The 21,101-nt window shown below is 35.9% G+C and overlaps 1 protein-coding gene across 2 annotated transcripts in view; it reads left to right on the top strand.

The window, feature by feature from the left end:
- LOC138711154 (inactive dipeptidyl peptidase 10) overlaps positions 1 to 21,101 on the top strand; it is a 491,022-nt gene that overhangs the window by 391,137 nt on the left and 78,784 nt on the right. For both annotated transcript variants that reach the window (XM_069842506.1, XM_069842507.1), the window contains exon 13: positions 4,394 to 4,599. In XM_069842506.1, the coding sequence (XP_069698607.1) occupies positions 4,394 to 4,599 (206 nt within the window). The remainder of the gene's footprint in view (positions 1 to 4,393; positions 4,600 to 21,101) is intronic.

Below are 21,101 nucleotides of genomic sequence, written 5' to 3'. Positions count from 1 at the left end.
TCTAACAGGTGCAGCGGAGCGCACGGGTACGGCTAGTAAAAAATAAAATTAAGTACGATCAGACATTCATGTGTAATACTAAAATGCAATCTTCTATAGTCAATTGTTTTTTATTATTGTCTGTTGTATTCAACATCGACTTTCACGAGACCATGGAAATTATAACATGAAATTAAATAACATTGTTGATACGCATCACGAAGGTTAAAACTAGATAATTCGTGCAATACGAGTAAGTATCTTTACGCAGTCCAGGACCGTATTATGAATTTCTCGATGCAGTTGTAGATAGTGAGCAGACTGTGTTTTATCCAACTGAATTCTAGAATTCTTTCAAACTACAAGGATTGCTACCACATAATTTATTTAATATTGAATAACCAGAAGTACTATTGCGAAATATTGACCCAACAAAATTATGCACCAACAAGAATTGGTGTGAAGAATCACGCTAAACGTAATAGAAGTAGTAATATTAACTGGAAAAGCGAAAGATGATGTTTTCATCTCGCGTATTTCTATGATACCCATTCGATTTTAAGCAACTGCAGTTTCAGTGCGACTAACATTTGTAATCGCCAAAGCTCGGAACTTGGGGACTTGTGTCTTTGCACGTGACTAAGCGACCGGACTTCAATGTCAACAAACTCCCGCTTCCAGCACAGAGGTACTGTCAGGTCTGCTACAAAAGTGGTTTCTGGCTGCGACAACATATTGATAATATTATGGTAGGTTGAAACACCTAATTTCATAGCATAGATATAATAAAAATAAACATGAAAAATATATCAAATTTACACGTAACTTCATAGCGTATATATAATAAAAATAAACATGAAAAATATATCAAATTTACTGTTCTGCTGTGTACAGTTTATTACAGTGTATGACTACCTACATTCGAAGATTTTTCGGTATTAGACTTAAAATACTGAATTTTTTCACTGTTACTGTTTTCTGTTCGATTTTCAGCAGTAGATAGCTGATCTCGTATCTGAGAAAGATAAGTATATCCTACATTTTTCTCGAAAATAGTTTTCAATTAGTGTGTCACTACTAGGGCAAGCCCTCTACGTCTCGATCCATGGCTATGGACAGACTTTTCTACAATTTGAGGGACTGCAATGCCTTTCAATGAATTTCATTTCCAGCCTCTAGTTTGTGTGTGGCACAACTTACAAAATATAAACTCTCCATTCGAAAAAAATAATGTATCTCCTCCGAATTCTCCACGAAATTCTGTATCTTAAATTTAAAACAAAATGTATTTTCAAACTTCTTTAATAGCCATTCGAAATAACACGTATTTTCTATTTCCTCAAACTAACCGTTTACCTTTAATTCTCTGAATGTCACTGGCTTCGACATAACAGTTTCTTCGTCCGCCTTCCTGTCATTAGTTGTGGCCACTTTCTTAGTACACACGACTGTCCCTGAGCACTTGCAGCGTGAGCTTTGTGTACGTTGTACCTTAACCTTACTCAAGCACACGACACACAAGTCCCCAAGTTCCGAGCTTTGGTAATCGCCATATTAAACTGAAGCTCAAGGACAGTAGCTCTAAGTTGTAGACATTGACTTAAAAACTGCGTCTTTTTGACATCTTCGACTATATATTATACCAAAGGAGTGGAAAAAAAAAATATTTTACACATATCAAAAAGCAATTCAACGATATTTCTGTCATGTTGTTAATGTAGTATGTGAATGTACGTAAAGCGACTGAAAATAACACTGTATTAATTATGAAATATACGTCTCTCAAAATATTGTTGCTCACGTCCGAAAATATGTTACTGCGAAATTATATCTGTATAATCACGTTACAAATGTAGTATGTTACGCATTGCGTAAATAACACTCTCTTAATTTCTAAAATACCGTTAAGCCTATACGTCTCCCACAATATTAGTCTTTACGTTAAAAAATGACTTACTGCAAGTTTATATTGTATCTGTATTCTGTGCATAAAATAAGAATTAATATAATATGTTCTCAATTTGTGAGATATAGTTTTCTAAGTCATAATTATAAAAAAACGGGTATGATGTAAGTGGATGTACAGCGGTCAAGGGGTAAAAAATCTTCCAATATAAATTAAATTATTGATTCGATGCTGAAACTGATCAGAAAGAGGAAAAGGGATGATATTTTCGTTCATAGTTTGATTTTTCTATTATTTTATTTGTATTTCTGGCGGTGTGGAAGAAAAGACCTAATGGTCTTAACTACACCAGAAGAAATAAATAAAAACAAATAAATATATAAATTAAAAAAACCGTTGAACGTCGGGCACATGATGACATGTTTTCTTTTCGGTGCCTGATTTACAACTGTTTTAAATTGAGTTAACGCTGGCAGGCATTTCGCTAAGGAGTTCATCAATTCATGTAAGTGGCGTGAAGTAAAAATTCATCTTAGCTTAGTAAAGACAATTCGTTTTGGTTGTGTATAGTTATGTTTCCGAGATTTCCGAAAATGTAATAAGCAGTTTAATTAAAAATAGAAGAAGAGAGGAAAACCCGTGCAACGCCGGGTGCTATCAGCTAGTAGTAAGTATAAAAATGTCAATTTAGAAAGATCTATGATTCTTGCAACTGAATGCAGGTGGGTTTTAAGAGCCATAGGGTTAATTAGGATTACACATCATTCTAAATTGCTACATACAGTCATACAAAATATGTAGCTCATTTTTAATTTATTACAGGAGTACATTTTTTTTTTACAAAACTCAGTTTTTAAATCTTAATCCAATTGTAATAAATTTAGGCTACGTCATAACCACGAACTTCACATCTACCTAATGACGTCAGGGACTGCCGAACTTCACCACAATTCAAAATTAAATTGGAAAATTTTGTCTTATTTAATGCTTTCTAGGTACTGATAGAAGTGTTGGTTTGTGTTTTTTTTTTAATTTTTACTCTAGATTAAAATTGCAAGTTTCTTGTTTATGTTAGTTTATGCCCGACCATGCCGAAATGTACTAATTATACATCTGGTAGCAGTTCTTCAATGCATGTCATTAAAGTACACCTACTCATTAAAGTACAGATCTTCAGCCAATGATAACTCAGCTTACATGTGTTCAGCCAATGACAAGTCAGCTTTGTACCGTTATAAAACCGTAAGTATCGATTATTCTCGGATATGCAATCGAAAGAGAATTAGCGAAAAGTCACGGAGGCTGGAAATCCAATACTGTCGCAGAAGGTTATGTTCTGTTACTATAATAATTAGCGTTAATTGTAAATAATATTCAAATAAATTCAATTTGTCATCTCGTTTTTCAATGTCGAATTCAATAATCAAGGTTATAATATTATAATATTATCAAGTATAACGGGACTACGTCAAAGTCAATGACATTATTGTTCCTCGGAAAAAATCAATACTTTCGCGTCTGCGCACATCTCACAATTCACGACCTAGAACAAGGTCACTTCCGATCTTGTCAGTTACAAATAAAATGTGTAGATATGAATACCGGTAATTTAAAGTTAGAAATATGGTCGAGCATAAAAAGTCGTATGAAACTCGCCTATAATGGTAATTAAGAAGCTCGTATGAAAATTATGAAACTCGCTTGCGCTCGTTTCATAAATATCCATACTCGATTCTTAATTACTATCATTATAGGCTCGTTGCATAATGTACTATAATTAGTTAGGATACAATTAATTATGATACTTCATCATTCATTTAAAGTTTGTGTGACTGCAACCTGTGTATATTTATGTGTGGCTTTACTTTGTTTATAGTGTATTTATTTCGTTTTTATTTCTATTATTGTATTTGTATTTCTGCTGGTGTGGAAGAGAAGGCCTGATGACCTTAACTACACCAGAATAAATAGATAGATAGATAGATAGATAGATAGATAGATAGATAGATAGATAGATAGATAGATAGATAGATGGATGGATGGATGGATGGATGGATGGATGGATGGATGGATGGATGGATGGATGGATGGATGGATGGATGGATGGATGGATGGATGGATGGATGGATGGATGGATGGATGGATGGATAGATAGATAGATAGATAGATAGATAGATAGATAGATAGATAGATAGATAGATAGATAGATAGATAGATAGATAGATAGATAGATAGATAGATAGATAGATAGATAGATAGATAGATAGATAGATAGATAGATAGATAGATAGATAGATAGATAGATAAATCTAATATTGGGCAGAAAGCCTACAACAAATTTCACACATGTTTTATAAATGTCAGAAGTATCGACCTATATTAAAAAAATCATTAGCATCATCGTCATTGCCTCTTCAATATATTGTTTTATTGGCCTAATATATCTGCAATAATCTGAAGAAGGCCGAAGACCCTCATTTCAATGGAATCTGTTCTCTGAACCCCCAGACTCGGCGTTCACGGAGCGCATCCTGGGCGTGCCTGGGGAGAATTACAAAGGCTACGTCGAGGCGGACGCCACGCAGAGGGCGCGCAACGTGCCCAGCCACTCCATGTACCTGCTGCACGGCCTGGCCGACATCACGGCGCCCTACCAGCACGGCGTCGCCCTAGCGCGCGCCCTCGCCGAAGCTGGAATCATCTTCCGCTATCAGGTCAGAGCCCGCCTGTCCTTCCATCTACCCCTCCCCTCTGTTCTCTATCATTAGATAGGATGTACCTATACAGGGTGAGCCATAAGTAATGTCATTAATTTCAGGGGGTTATTCCTTGAGATATTTCAAACAAAAAGTTTAATACAATTTTGCTGTTACTACTTCCTATTCGATATATAAATAGGTTTGTGTGAAACATTTCATAGCGTGTTTTGGGAAAGCCATTAATATAATTCCCACTACGCTCAGTCAATTTAAGACAGCAGTGTATTATGGTAGTCTACTAAATGACTGAATAGTACATTATGCAACGAGCCTATAATGAAAGTAATTAAGACGCGAGTATGTTTGTTTATGTAACGAGCGCAAGCGAGCGTCTTAATTACCATTATAGGCACATTTCATACGACTTTTTATGCTCTACCATATTTCTAACTTGAAATTATTCAGAAGTATTCATTTTATTCGCATCTGACTGAAGATCGGAAGTGACCTTGTGCATGGCTCGTAAATTGTGAGATGTGCGCAGACGCAAAAGTATTGATTTTTTCCGAGGAACAATAATGTCATTGACCTTGATATAATTTAGAGAATAACATGAACTAATTTTGATATAACCTGGAAATTGATTTAGAATTGGAAAACGAGATGACAAATTGAATTTATTTGAACATTATTTACAATTAACGCTAATTATTATAGTAACAGAACATAACCTTCTGCGACAGTATTGGATTTCCAGCCTCCGTGACGTTTCGCTAGTTGTCTTTCGATTGCATATCCTAGAATAATCGAAAACCTGAACTTTAATGAATAGGTGTACTTTAATGACATGCATTAAAGGACTGCTACCAGATGTATAATTACTACATTTCGGCATGGTCGAGCATAAAGAATTTTAGTTTTGTACTTTAAATGTACAGAAATTTGATTCGAACAAAATGTAACTCTTCGGTCTGCAAAGGAATTTTACAATGTTATATTTGTTCGGATCAAATATTTGCACATTTGAAATAGAAAACTAAAATTCTTCCAGTCATTTAGGTATTATCATAATACACTGCTTTCTTAAAGCGGTTGAGCACGTTAGAAATTCATTCAATGGTTTTCCCAAAACAATCCATGAAATGTCTCATATAAAACAATTTTCATCTCGAAAAGGGAGCAAAAACGAGCAAAATTGTATCAAACCATTTTGTTTTAAATATCTGTAGGATAACTCCGTGAAATTAATGACATTGCTTACGGTTCACCCTGTACAGCGATTTATACTAAACTGTGGGTGAGATTTTGCTCAAATTCAGTATAAACCAGTAATTTTATTCGAGAATGGTGCACATGTAATGTAACAAATTTTATGCTCGACCATGCCGAAATGTAGTAATTATACACCTGGTAGCAGACCTTTAATGTATGTCATTAAAGTACACCTACTCATTAAAGGTCAGGTCTTTCAGCTAATGACGACTCAGGTTACAACTGTTCAGTCAATGACAGGTCAGCTTTCTACCGTTATAAAACCGCAAGTATCGATTATTCTCGGATATGCAATCGAAAGAGAATTAGCGAAAAGTCACGGAGGCTGGAAATCCAATACTGTCGCAGAAGGTTATGTTCTGTTACTATAATAATTATTAGCGTTAATTGTAAATAATATTCAAATAAATTGAATTCGTCATCTCGTTTTTCAATGTCTAATTTAATTTCAATGCTATCTCTGTAGGTTCTTATGGCCTAGCAAGGTCAATGTGAACATCTGTTCCTCGGAAAAAAATCAATACTTTTGCGTCTGCGTACATCTCACAACATACGGGACATTGGCCAAGGTCAGATACAAAGAAAATTAATAATATCAAGTTAGAAATATGGTCGAGCATAAAAAGTCGTATGAAACTCGCCTATAATGGTAATTAAGAAGCTCGTATGAAAATTATGAAACTCGCTTGCGCTCGTTTCATAAATATCCATACTCGCTTCTTAATTACCTTCATTATAGGCTCGTTGCATAATGTACTATTAAAGCAATATTGAGGGATGTTCGCGTAGGCTTCCGCGGCTGGTGTACATGGTGTGTGGATAAGCTTCAGGGCTTCTACCGCGTTGTCTTGGTGTTGGTGGCTGACGTTTCGACCGCTGTGTTGTGGCCATCTTCAGAGCAGTTGTTGGATAAGGAAATAGTCTGCCAGCTATTATATATATAGTAGTCTCGATGGGGAGAGTACTTGCTGTGATAGATCGTAGGTTCTCCTTCTGGCATCTGATTGGTCCTACGTTGTCCAATCCGGTTGAGGTCTGTTTTTGTTTTTGTTGGACAACGTAGGACCAATCAGATGCCAGAAGGAGAACCTACTACCTATCACAGCAAGTACTCCCCCCATCGAGACTACTATATATATATATATATATATATATATATATATATATATATATATATATATATATATATATAATAGCTGGCAGAGGTCCATTAGCTATACTATTGAGACAGGAGGACAGGGAGGCTGGCGTTACTCCCAGGTTTTGGTAGCCACGACTCAACTCCATGAGACTCTTTGGATAGTGCAACCGCTTTAAAATGACCTTGTCTTAACTGGGCTAAAGAAAATCCCTCCCTAACAATATCTACTTTTGTTGATCGATGGAACTATCATAGAGCCAATTGGCTAGTATATATCCATCGATTCATAGAGTCATTCAACCTAAGAGCCAAAACAGGCTAGTCTCTGATATTGAGACAACTCATCCTGCCTAAGGTTTTTCCGTGGTTTACCTAAGGCGCTAAGACAAATGTCGGGATGAGCCCTAAAAGAAATGGGCCACGGACCTGCACTCATATCCCCATGAATCTCCCTAATTACTCTAAATTAATTAACAATTACATCTCTCCCCCCTCTTCGTAATTGAGCCATCATATAGCCAAATGGCTGGTCTCAAAATTGAGACGATTCAACAAGGCTCATGACAACAATCACCTCCTACATAATAGCCAAATTGCTAGTCTCTTATATATGAGTCAACTCATCCTGCCTAAGGTATTCCGTGGTTTTCCTAAGGCGTAAGACAAATGTCGGGATGAGCCCTATAAGAAATGGGCTACGGACCTATATGCCCTTCCCCATATATATTCCCCTTTATTATAAACGACGTATGCCCTAGTTCAAAACCTATAAATTGTCTATTAAATATACGAGGTCACCCAATTAGTCGCAATTTGAAAGGACAGGGACCTCTCAAATTGCAGAATTAGATTTCACGGCGCTTCTTCCGACGGCCTTCACATGCTTTGTCATCGAACAACAGATGACAGCGTCTCGCCATCCTAACGGCAAACACCAGCCATCTCCTCCTCGCCCCGTTCCGTGATCACTTGATCAAATCTCCGTCCCCCTCGCGTAAGTGGTACCTAAGAGGTTACGTCTAATTTCGGCTTCCCCTTCAAAATTTTCTAGAGCTCCTTCAGTGGAGCAGCGTAACCCGGAGTGAGACTAGTGGCCAACAGGCTTGGAGCTCACATATTTAGTTTTGTACAGCCCCCAACCCCTTGCAAGGACGCGTTTTGCGTACATTTTAAATTTGTCCACCCAATTCTCTTTCGATTTTTCGATTTTTTTTCGACTATTTCCTTATCCAACAACTGCTCTGAAGATGGCCACAACACAGCGGTCGAAACGTCAGCCAATAACACCAAGACAACGCGGTAGAAGCCCTGAAGCTTATCCACACACCAATATTATTTAGGGATCTTTATTTAAAATGAAAACCAAAATAGAGCTGTCGTCCTGCGCAAATCTTGATATTTTGTTCGTGATTTTTATTACTCTGACTAAAATGAAAAATGAACCGGATTGCTCACTATTTGAAAAAAAAAAATCTGGTTAAGACAAAGTATTTGTTGAACGCACAAGGACTAATGTCCTGAGAGAAGTCAGTCTTCATAAAAACAACAAAAAGGGCCTAATAAACATGGGTCCTAAAATTAATATCTTTCAAGAAGCAACAAATTTGGATTTGCTATTATAACACCGCCATATCTTGTAATATGAGTTAACGAAAATTGTTTAGTACTTTTAGAGGATGTAATATTCATAAAAAGAACAAAGAAAGTATAACAAACATGGATCCTAAAAAATATATTCCTGAAGAAACAAGGACTGTGGCTTTGGTTTTGTATCAGCATCATATTTTCTAATGCGAGTTAACGACAAAAATTCTAATAAACATAGGTCGTAAAATTAATATTTTTGAAGAAACAAGGACTGTGGATTTGGAATTGTAACAACACTACTGGGTGTTCAGTTCAAAATGTGTCTTGGCTCGCTGTATGCCGTCATGTGGCTAGCTGATGAGCCTAAAGAATTCAATCTTCCTACACTTCCGCAGCTCAGGTGTATAACCTAAGAGGCAGACAAGTTGGCTAGCAAGTACGGCTTTCATTCTGAAGAGTGCGTACCGATACGTACGGTAACGCCGGTAGTGGCAGGAATGTGAACTGTTTGGAAATACGTACTGTCGGGATATGGGGAGAGGGTTAAGACGATTACTTACGTATTTGTTGACATTAACTTCGACGGTCAACATGGACACGGAGCATTTGATTTGTGTTGTGGAATGTTACCGTACGCAACCGATGATAACAAATACCCTGCGTACGACTTGCCGGCGCAAAACACAGTTCGAAAGAGGTTATGGTAGCACATAGACCGTACAGACCGCCATCTGTTGCTACGACGTTCAAGTTATACCGTACACGTTCTCAAGTTCAGATTGAAGAACGCCTTAAATAATAGGCAACTTCTCTAACATATGAGCTGAAACTCGCTTCAAATCGGTGACCCAACAACAGTGACGTCATGACACACTTTGAAATGAACACCCAGTATACCTTCTATTCTGAGTTAAGAAAAGAGAGTATAATATTTTGACAGGAGTAAGTATTCATAAAAACAAGAAATTAATTTAATAAACACTGGTCCTAAAATTAACACCTTTCAAGGGACAAGTACTGTGGATTTGGTATTGTAACAGCACCATATCTTCTAATGTGGTTAAGAAGAGAGGGGCTAATATTTTGAGAGAAGTAGGTATTCGTAAAACAAGGAAAAAATCTAATAAACATGGGTCCTAAAATTAATATCTTTGAAGAAACAAGGACTGTGGATTTGGTATTGTAACAACACCGTATCTTCTAATGTAAATTAAGAAAAGACGGGCTAATATTTTGAGAGAATTAGGTATTCATAAAACAAGGAAAAAATCTAACAAACATGGGTCCTAAAATTAATATCTTTGAAGAAACAAGGACTGTGGATTTGGTATTGTAACAACACCATATCTTCTAATGTGAATTAAGAAAAGAGGGGCTAATATTTTGAGAGAATTAGGTATTGATAAAACAAGGGAAAAAATCTAATAAACATGGGTCCTAAAATTAATATCTTTGAAGAAACAAGGACTGTGGATTTGGTATTTTAACAACACCATATCTTCTAATGTGAATTAAGAAAAGAGGGGCTAATATTTTGAGAGAATTAGGTATTGATAAAACAAGGGAAAAAATCTAATAAACATGTGTCCTAAAATTAATATCTTTGAAGAAACAAGGACTGTGGATTTGGTATTGTAACAACACCATATCTTCTAATGTGAATTAAGAAAAGAGGGGCTAATATTTTAAGAGAATCATAAAACAAGGAAGAAAATCTAATAAACATGGATCCTAAAGTTAATATCTTTGAAGAAACAAGGACTGTGGATTTGGTATGGTATCAATACCGTATATTCTAATGTGAATTAAGAAAAGAGGGGCTAATATTTTGAGAGAAATAGGTATTCATAAAACGAGGAAAAAATCTAATAAACATGGGTCCTAAATTTAATATCTTTGAAGAAACAAGGACTGTGGATTTGGTATTGTAATAACACCATATCTTCTAATGTGAATTAAGAAAAGAGGGGCTAATATTTTGAGAGAACTCGGTATTCATAAAACAAGGAAAAAAATCTAATAAACATGGGTTCTAAAATTAATATCTTTGAAGAAACAAGGACTGTGGATTTGGTATTGTAACAACAGCGTATCTTCTAATGTGAATTAAGAAAAGACGGGGTAATATTTTGAGAGAGTTAGGTATTCATGAAACAAGGAAAAAATGTAACAAACATGGGTCCTAAAATTAATACCTTTCAAGAAACAAGGACTGTGGATTTGGTATTGTAACAAAACCGTATCTTCTAATGTGAGAAAACAAAAGAGTCTCATATTTTGAGAGGTTGTAATCATAAAAACAAGAAAAGAACCTGATATATATGGGTCCTAAAATTAATATCTTTGAAAAAGCAAAGACTGTGAAGTTGGTTTTTAACAACGCCACATTATCTAGTGTGAGTTGAGGAAAGAAGATATAATATCTTAATAGTATTCATTACAAGAAAAAAAAAAAATGGGTCCTCAAATTAATGACTGAAGGAACAAGTATCACAGTGAAATTGGTACTGTGACAACAGCGTATCTTCCAATATGAACTCTTTGCTAGTTTCTTACTGCAATGCAGTAAACAGGCTGATGTGACGTAATCGAAAGGAAACGAGCAAAGAGATGACATTGGAATATATGCTGTTGTTACAATGTCAATTTCACAGTCCTAGTTTCTTCAAAGATAATTAACTCTCAGACCCATGCTTGTTAGATTTTTTTGTGAATGCTATTTCCTCTCAAAATAGACCCTTTTAATTTCAATATAGGCCTATAAACAGAATTATTTATAATTTCGGTTGCGAGTTCATTTTTAAGACTTGACGCTCGAAGTACAACACATATGGGCGACGTAATGAAAAACACAATAAATATTTCTCACTTCATACTAAGAATTAACCATCTCCTTTAATAGGAGGTGGTACACCCTGTCTCCGCAATCTTCAATATGTTATGTTTATATTCCTTCTTCTATAACAGTACATATCCTATGTTGATGAAATGTTGTAGAGTTTTAGTTTCATGGTTTCTGTACGTTATCCCATTTTTTAAGAGGATCTAACCGAAAAAATATTAGAAAGTAACCAAAATACTGATTTTAAAAGAATTTAAATATTTTTCTGAAAGTATTATATTATAGGCCTATTACTTTGAAAGTTTTTGAGTTCGAGGCTTTAAAAAAAGTCATATTACACAACTACCACGCAACAAGTGGTAAACATTTTGCCTTCCTAGCATAGGCCTAAATTCCTTCTGTGAAAAAGGAACCTACAGTAAATATTTAAAAATCTAAATTTTGTAAAAATTGAATCAAAGATAAACAATACCCTAATGTATTCCTGGTCCAGCACCTTTCCTCGACAAATGCAGCCCTCTTAAGTCAAAACAGGGTGAATATTACTTAAGTCCCAGCCACTATAGAAACTTGACAAAATACTTTGAAAATGCCTTAGATTTATAGTATTGATTAGTAGAAACTGATGTGATCACTGGAAGAGCCGTAAGTCCAACCAACCCGCCCTCTAAATACGTACCTTATATACGAAAATCGTCTTGCGTGAATGATTAATACGGCCATATTTCGTTAATGTAACGTGGGTTTCAGTGTCGCCAACATAGTAATAATAATACTACACAACTAATCAAACCTAACCTAACCTCTCTCATAATACTACACACGTAATTAAACCTAATCTAACCTGTCACATAATACACACCTAATCTAACCTAACCTAACCTAACCTCTCTCATAATACTACACACGTAATTAAACCTATCTAACCTGTCACATAATACACACCTAATCTAACCTAACCTCTCTCATAATACTACACACGTAATTAAACCTAATCTAACCTAACCTAACCTAACCTCTCTCATAATACTACACACGTAATTAAACCTAATCTAATCTGTCACATAATACAAACCTAATCAAACCTAACCTAACCTCTCTCATAATACTACACACGTAATTAAAGCTAATCTAACCTGTCACATAATACACACCTAATCTAACCTAACCTAACCTCTCTCATAATACTACACACGTAATTAAACCTAATCTAACCTAACCTAACCTCTCTCATAATACTACACACGTAATTAAACCTAATCTAACCTGTCACATAATACAAACCTAATCAAACCTAACCTAACCTCTCTCATAATACTACACACGTAATTAAAGCTAATCTAACCTGTCACATAATACACACCTAATCTAACCTAACCTAACCTCTCTCATAATACTACACACGTAATTAAACCTAATCTAACCTGTCACATAATACACACCTAATCAAACCTAACCTAACCTCTCTCATAATACTACACACGTAATTAAATCTAACCTAACCTAACCTCTCTCATAATACTACACACGTAATTAAACCTAACCTAATCTCTCTAATAATACTACACACGTAATTAAACCTAATCTAACCTGTCACATAATAAACACCTAACCTAACCTAACCTTTCTCATAATACTACACACGTAATTAAACCTAATCTAACCTAACCTAATCTCTCTCATAATACTACACATGTAATTAAACCTAACCTAACCTATCTCATAATACTACACACGTAATTAAACCTAATCTACATAATCACACCTAATCTAACCTAACGTAACCTGTCACATAATACTACACACCTTTAGTAACATTCCCCACATTTAGTATAACTTCGTTTCCATGTATTGCCGGCCCTGCTGTCGGTGTCAGTAGCCATCCAGTGGAAGTGGATCGTAATTCCATGAAGATAAATATGGCGACTTTCATAATAATTACATTTAATTCGTTCAGTCTATGTCTTGCGCTATATTAAATATGTTAATATAGTAATAATTCTATATGTATGTATGTATGTATGTATGTATGTATGTATGTATGTATGTATGTATGTATGTATTACAATAAGAATTTAAATATGTTGTGATAAAAGCATGTTGTTGTTGCTGTTTTCTAATGCCAGGCGTTTGACAACAAAGTCATTTGGCCTCTTGCACTCCCACATTTTTCAAAGATATTATCAGTGATAAAAGTATTGAAATTGGTTTATAGCGCCACATTGGCAGTAATAAAAGTGTGCAATATTCGTTCAGTGGCCGGTGGATACTCTTCATTGACCTACTAGGGTTCAAAACAGCATTGAATTTAGAGGGGGTATGGGCGAGTTAATCACTGCACAGAAATTCTTTCCAGGCTAGTATGCCTTTCCAATTGACCGCATAGCATACACAAATGTAATGTTGCATTCAAATCCATCTGGTATCTGAGCAGAAGAATAAAACTCATGTCCTGTGACACAGTTACACACTTTAGTATTAATTTAGCAACTAAACCTTTCCTGCAGCTATAATTCTCACACAGTCTTGTACAGTGGCGGCTCATGGGTATTGAATTAAGGGGGGCTGCATACAAAAATAAACCAAGCAACTTACTTTACTTAAAGATTAGTTCCATGCACCTTATCTTGTAACTTGTGTTTAAATGAGACAGGCTCATGTCAGTAGATTTAGGGGAGCCGAGGGCAAAGTGGAAAATCGTTCTTATGCTCTTAGAACAACAGAGATCAGCACTATTCAGTATAATATTCAAAGCTTATGGTAGTATGTATGTTTCTACTTAGCCGCACAGCGCTAGTATCGCTGTACATGGTGGAATTGTGATTACAATGAAACGAGCTGCAAGAAATTATTTGTTTATGGTAAGTAATCTGTAGGCATCGCTATATATATATATAACATCTGATTTTATTATTAATGTTTAAAGCACAGTTACAAGTGTTGGGAAGAAGTTGTGATGGCTATTTTTTTCTAAAAATTCATTTGGCAAGATACAACCACATCTAACCTGCAACTCACGTGGAGGGCAAAGTGGAAACCGAAAGAGTGAACTTTCCACTTTGCCCATTTAGTTTGGGATTCACTCATAGAGTCTGGATTTCCTCCTAATATGCAATTGCAAGATAGTTAATGCATTTGGCTTATAGTTTACGTTTTTTTCCTGTTCTACGGAGGAGGGACCGGAAGGCTTACACTACTGTCTGAGGCTTATTGTGCTTACCACTCCTATTCTTTGAATGATTGGTAGCCGAACGGCCGTATTGTACAAGTACAGCACACTGCACCATGAACTGAACCCGGGATATGGTATCAATAATGATGATATCATTGATATGTGAATAATGATGGCGAAATGAGTCTGAGGTCCAACGCCGGAAGTTACCCAGCAATCCTGGTACAATTGGTTCTGCGAGTCTGGCTGGATCAATGCAGATAACTTTTTGCACTGATTGAAACTTTTGCAGAAATTGTCAGACCTAACAAAGAAAAGCCAGTGTTGTTGGCTCTTGACGATCATACTTCTCACCAGTCATTGCAAGCTCTTGAATTCGCTTCAGAAATTGGGATCATAATCTTGTCGGTTCCTTCACACACAAGCTGCAGCCTGTCGATGTTGCAGTTCACAAGCCATTCAAGACGCATTTTGAAGTTGCAGTAGACAAATTCCAGAAGAACTATCCAGGAAAACACACCGGTGAATATGATGTGGCAGGTCTGATCCGTGAAAACTTTGAGAAATCGATCGTGCTTCCGAATATCATTAGCGGATTCTCAAGGACTGAAATTTTTCCATATGGACGCAACATATTCATAGAAGATGATTTTGCTCCATATTCTGTCCATTATTGCCAGTACAGCCTAGTAGTTACATTGATAAGCTATTCTTTGCGAAGATAGGTCTCCCAATGAAGCAGGAGAATACATAGATAGATGCCTTTCAACCCAGTAAAGTGTGGAACATCGAATGTGCAGCTTCTTGTGACACCAGAAGATATTGCTCCACTCCCCAAAGTAAACCTAGGCGTACTGTTTCAGATTGGAGAACCAAACCGAAAACACGTTGTCAGAAAACTGAAATACTGATATTTCCATTTAAGAAGGCAGTCCGCGAGAAGCAGGTGGGAAACCTGGCGGCAAAGGAGTGAAAACGAAGGCCGGTAAGACGATGCCGCCAGTATACTAAACCATACGCCTAGGTAGCAAGATGTTTTCTGTTTGGGCTGTGGAGAGCAATATTCTGACCCACCATCGGAAGACTAGATCATGTGTTGTAAATGCAAAGACTGGACTCATTAAATTTGTGCTGATATTAATCTCCAGACTATGTAGGCTAGCCTATGTGACACCTGCAGTGCTTGAAAATGTTTTAAATATGGACAATTATTTTATGTTTTACAATATATTCATTTATATAGTGTGTTATGTAATTTCCACTTTGCCCTCTCCGAGTTTCCACTATGCCCTCTTGGTGAGGGTAAAGTGGAAAATTAAAGGGTCCTCTTATTTTTCTAATTGCTTTGTTGTCTTCATTCGTTATAAGATTATTTTTGTGTTTAAATATTGACAGATGTATAACGTTTAGTTTGTGTATAAAAACTTTGTGATACAACTAAACACAAAGACAGGATTAGATGATATCAAAATCCACTCCACTTTGCCCTAGCCTCCCCTACTGGCATTTAAAAGAATCCTGCGGACAAAATTCCGGCACATCGGCGACGCTGATATAACCCCTGCAGTTGCGAGTGTCGTTAAATAAACCATAATTTAATCTTTTATATGCAGATTTGAACCTTGGAAATATCTAACTGGCGATGTTGTAGTTGGTTGTATAATATATATACGTGATACATCAATAAATGAAAAAAATAACTGAGCCAGAAATTAAATTCAGGATCTTCAAGAGTACGCACCAGGGCGCTTGCCCCATTTATTGTGATGTCAGATGTTTCAGATTCCATTATGGTTTGAAAACATTCTTGCAATGGCTCCTTCTTCTCATGAACAACATTTACTGTTCTTATTTTAAATCCATCTTGTTGCCCCAGCTGATGGAATTGTCTTTGAAACACATTAATCTAATACGGACTGAGTGGAGATCGAGAGAAGAAAGCAGGGATACTGGATAAATTAGCAAAAAATATGCGAGCCTTTGTATTTTGTTTAGCGGCTCCTTCCATTATGAGATTCAACTGATGGGCACTTAATTTCTCATTTCTCCTGAATTGTTAAGGTACTGAACTGAATAGACTGTAAATATTGTACAGAATTAAGCATTGTTACACTTGTTATACTCACAACATTAAAGAAAATGCATTTAAAACTGCGCGCTACTGACAAACTGCTGCAAATTTTGCAGCGCCTGGAAACTCTGGATTCACGGCAAGGGGCAGCAGGGAGGAGGGGTAAAACTAACGCGCAAAGCATCCGAGAAGAGATTGGCAGCTCCAGGGGAGGAAGTGGCTTCACCCTATAGTCCTTGTCTCTGGTTTCGCTCTGGCAGCACCAGGGGAGGAAGTGACTTCACTAACGATTGCGTGCATGTCATTGAGAGCGAAATTTTTAAAAAAATTCGAGCTGCTAAATAGAGGCTGTATAATAAATACAGCCTCTATTCAGTGGCTCGAATTTTTTTCTTCCACAACATAAAACGAGACAAGAGCCACAAATGTCTGGGGGTGCTGCAGCTCCGCAGCCCCTCTTCGAAAGCCGCCTGGTCTTATAGTATTTTCTTCACTACAGCTTTACACTTCACAGATTTACTTAGAACATTAGAAAATATTTCAACGGTAATTATGTGGTTTATATGGCACATTTTTTCATCATCACACGTGTTCTACACTTCAGAATTATTGCCGGCAACGAAAAGTTTTCTTCTTGAGGAACTAGCAACTTGCTTTATACTACTGCAAGAACTTTCAGGTGTTACATTACTACTTCCACTAACACTAATATCAGCTAACTCAGAATTACTAATATTTTCAACAGTATTACCTTTTCTTTCTGGACCTCCTTTATATTTCTTGTTCACTTTTTGTGATCTAAAAATCTTCAACAAATTTCTTTTGCACTTTACACTTTTCTCAAACAGTAAACAAAACAATGAACAAATGAATGTAGCAATGCGGAACTTGACAGAGTAGCCAGAACACAAAATTTCCCTTCGAGCATACATGCCGCGAAATTCGAAATTAAATAAGTATAATCTATATATATAAAATTTGAACTGATAATGGAAATTACGGGAAAGCGGCTGGACGGATTTTAATAACTGACCCCTCATTTTGAAGCTTGGAATTCAAAGTTTTTCGAAAAAATAGTAGTTTTCAGTGAAATGTCAATTTTTGAACATAATTTTCCTATTTTCCAAAATCCATCTGTCGTCAGTTTTGAGAACTAGCTAATAGCATTCACGGCCGACTTGATATTCCCTTCGCTTTTTTGTAAAGGAGAAGCGAAGCGAGCATCAAGTCGGCCGTGTTGCATTTCAGAATAAAACAAAACACATACTACAGTAAACAATATTACACGAAGAATGCTGCAAGAATGCTGACATATTTAGAGCTCAAATTAAATTGGTTATTAAAAACTTAACTTACTAAAAATAATTTACAGGTTCGATTCTGTGGTGTGTAATTTTCTGGGTACAGCTGTGTATTGGATATTAAAAACTACAAAACTTGAGGTGGTTTGATGACATTATTACCATTAGAAATGAAATATTTGTAGTTAATGCCATGATATGACTATTTTTCATTAATTATACATATTAATGCTATATTGATGATATGAAAGTGAAACGTTTTGGGAGTCATATAAGTAGATGTAGAGAATAACTTAAATTAGATTTTGATTTCTATATTTTACTGAGTGGCGGCTATATAGTATATATAGTATAAGTTACTGAAAGCTATAAGACTTACGTAAGATAATAATATTATTAAAAATCAAATATTTTTATAGTTATTAATCAAGTGGGGTTGGGTCTTTTTCATATATTTAATGGCAGTGTGGTGTAGATATTTATATGCGTGGTTCTCTTCAGTATTGGCTCAAGAGAGAGTATCCTTCATTGTTATGGAAGCAAATAACTTTCCGAATGTCTGGTATTCTTCATTGAAAATAAACCTGAAAAAATGTTTATTTGAACGTCTAATGAACTTAGTTTGCATCATTTGCTGCACAAGCCACTAGTATAGTATAATGCAAATGCTGAAGTTTTACAAAGAAAGGGGGCGTAACTAGGGTTGTCGACCCTCCCGTATTTCTCGGGATCTCCCGTATTTGCCCCTAATTTTTAACACAGTCCCGGCTCTCGAATTATTTTTCTCTTCGAGCATTTTTCTCCCTTATTTTTGCATAATATAAACATTTTTATTTAAAAAATTTGATTTTTGCTATGAATGATGATTTATATGATGAATTTTGTTGTTCTAGAGATGCATTAAAATGTGTAGTGTCTGTCGAAGGTAATACTTGGCCAGAAGTGAGTTTTAGTGCTCACCCGTCTATAATCAAACCATGTTAATGTTATGAATTTGAAAAAAACTGTCTAATTTTGTTCTAAGCATACCAAGTAGTAATACTCATACAAAGACAGTGTTTCATCTCATCAACAATAATATTGTATAGATGTTTGAAACATGAGCACGACACATCTAATCAAATCAAAGCTGCAAACTGCAGTCGACTTCAATTATTATGCGAGACAAAATCTGTCTCAAAATGCTCTTAATTTAAGCCTAGGTGCCGAAGTGTAGAATAAATTTTTTTATATTAACTGAACCGAATATTTTGTCAATTTTCTATGTGACATTTTTTCGATTGCTTAAGGCCCATTCACAATGAAAATTAAACATAACCGTAACAAAAAAACACAGAAGTTTCTGCCCAGGCTACTAAATGGGATCATTCACAATGATTCACATAAGCATTGACGTTAACATGAAAGTTTGCAAACTCCAAACTTTCATGCTTATGCTTACGTGATTTGCAAACAGAACACAATCGTGGAGCGCTGAAGTATACGACAGAATATGAGGAAATGGCGTCGTTGTTATGTTTCCATGGTTACCAAGTATGTTTGTGGTTATGTTTATGTTCCCATCGTGAATGATGGTATGACTTCTTGATTTGACCGTAACGTTTATATTATTAAGTTAACGCTTACGTTATGTTTAATTTTCATTGTGAATGAGCCTTTAGTCTCCCGTATTTTCTTCAAAAAAAGTTGACAACCCTAGGTGTAACTTCAACTGACACCTTTAAGCAACGTTACAGGCCATTAGGACCAATTTAACAGTATTTACTAAAAGTATATTATAGAATAGACTCTGAAGTATCAAAATATATAAAAAAAACAAAAAAATTTGTTTGACCTACAATGGTGTACCGCCTCCCAAGTAATGTCTTACGTGTTGGAGAAACACTGAAGAAGATTTGATTTGAAAAATTTAGAAATAAAAATTTGAGTTTCAACAAGCTCCTGATCAGAAGACAAGCGCCTCCGCCGACTGAGCTATGCTGCTGGAAGGCTATATCTGGAGCCCCTAATATTAATAGTACTAATCGATTACCAAATCCGGGCAGGTCATATTTCATATTAAAATTCAAGAAAAGATGTATTTGATAAACATGCGAGAATAAATTTATTTGCCTAGTTCCTTTCAAAATCTTAACAAAAATTTAATAATATAATTTTGTTTTAATTATGTTTGTTTTTAAAATATATGTATTATTTTCTCGTGAACAAGCAAATATTAAATTTATCTTGAACAATTGTGAGAAGTTTTCGTAGAAGAAGTTGCCACACGCAATGAACATCATAATGATACTGCACTCCAGCTACAATTTTTCTAATTCTTTCTGCGAAATTAAGTTTCAAGAATACATTTGTAATTCTCTGTTGTAATATTCATTTAGCCCAATTATAACAGACAGTACAAATATTTGCTTAGAACGTAAAATTGGAGCCAGCATTAAAAAACAGATATAAAAACAGGTACAAATGCAAGATACAATGTATTGTGGGTCCCTATCACCACGGCATGGCGCGTCCTCAGGTTGCGGATAGAGGAGACGGCCTCCAGATATGGAGGGTAGCTGCGAATATATTGAATAAGCAGTCGTGGACAGCCGATAAGGGGTGGTCCTCCAGCTTGGGGGTTGGGCGAAGGGCTAACAACCCATCACCGTAAAAAAAACAGCTTGTTACGTATCCCTATAATAAGCCTCGGAATTTGGAGATTTATCCTTCGAAGAGGTGGAAAAATTCAAATATCTTGGAGCAACAGTAACAAATATAAATGACACTCGGGAGGAAATTAAACGCAGAATAAATATGGGAAATGCGTGTTATTTATTATTCGGTTGAGAAGCTCTTATCATCCAGTCTGCTGTCCAAAAATCTGAAAGTTAGAATTTATAAAACAGTTATATTACCGGTTCTTCTGTATGGTTGTGAAACTTGGACTCTCACTCTGAGAGAGGAACATAGGTTAAGGGTGTTTGAGAATAAGGTGCTTAGGAAAATATTTGGGGCTAAGCGGGATGAAGTTACAGGAGAATGGAGAAAGTTACACAACACAGAACTGCACGCATTGTATTCTACACCTGACATAATTAGGAACATTAAATCCAGACGTTTGAGATGGGCAGGGCATGTAGCACGTATGG

This window comes from Periplaneta americana, chromosome 12, assembly GCF_040183065.1.
Source record: "Periplaneta americana isolate PAMFEO1 chromosome 12, P.americana_PAMFEO1_priV1, whole genome shotgun sequence".
NCBI classification, from domain to species: Eukaryota; Metazoa; Arthropoda; class Insecta; order Blattodea; family Blattidae; genus Periplaneta; species Periplaneta americana.
Note: the sequence above shows the minus strand (reverse complement) of the source record. Positions and strands in the feature narration are given on the sequence as shown.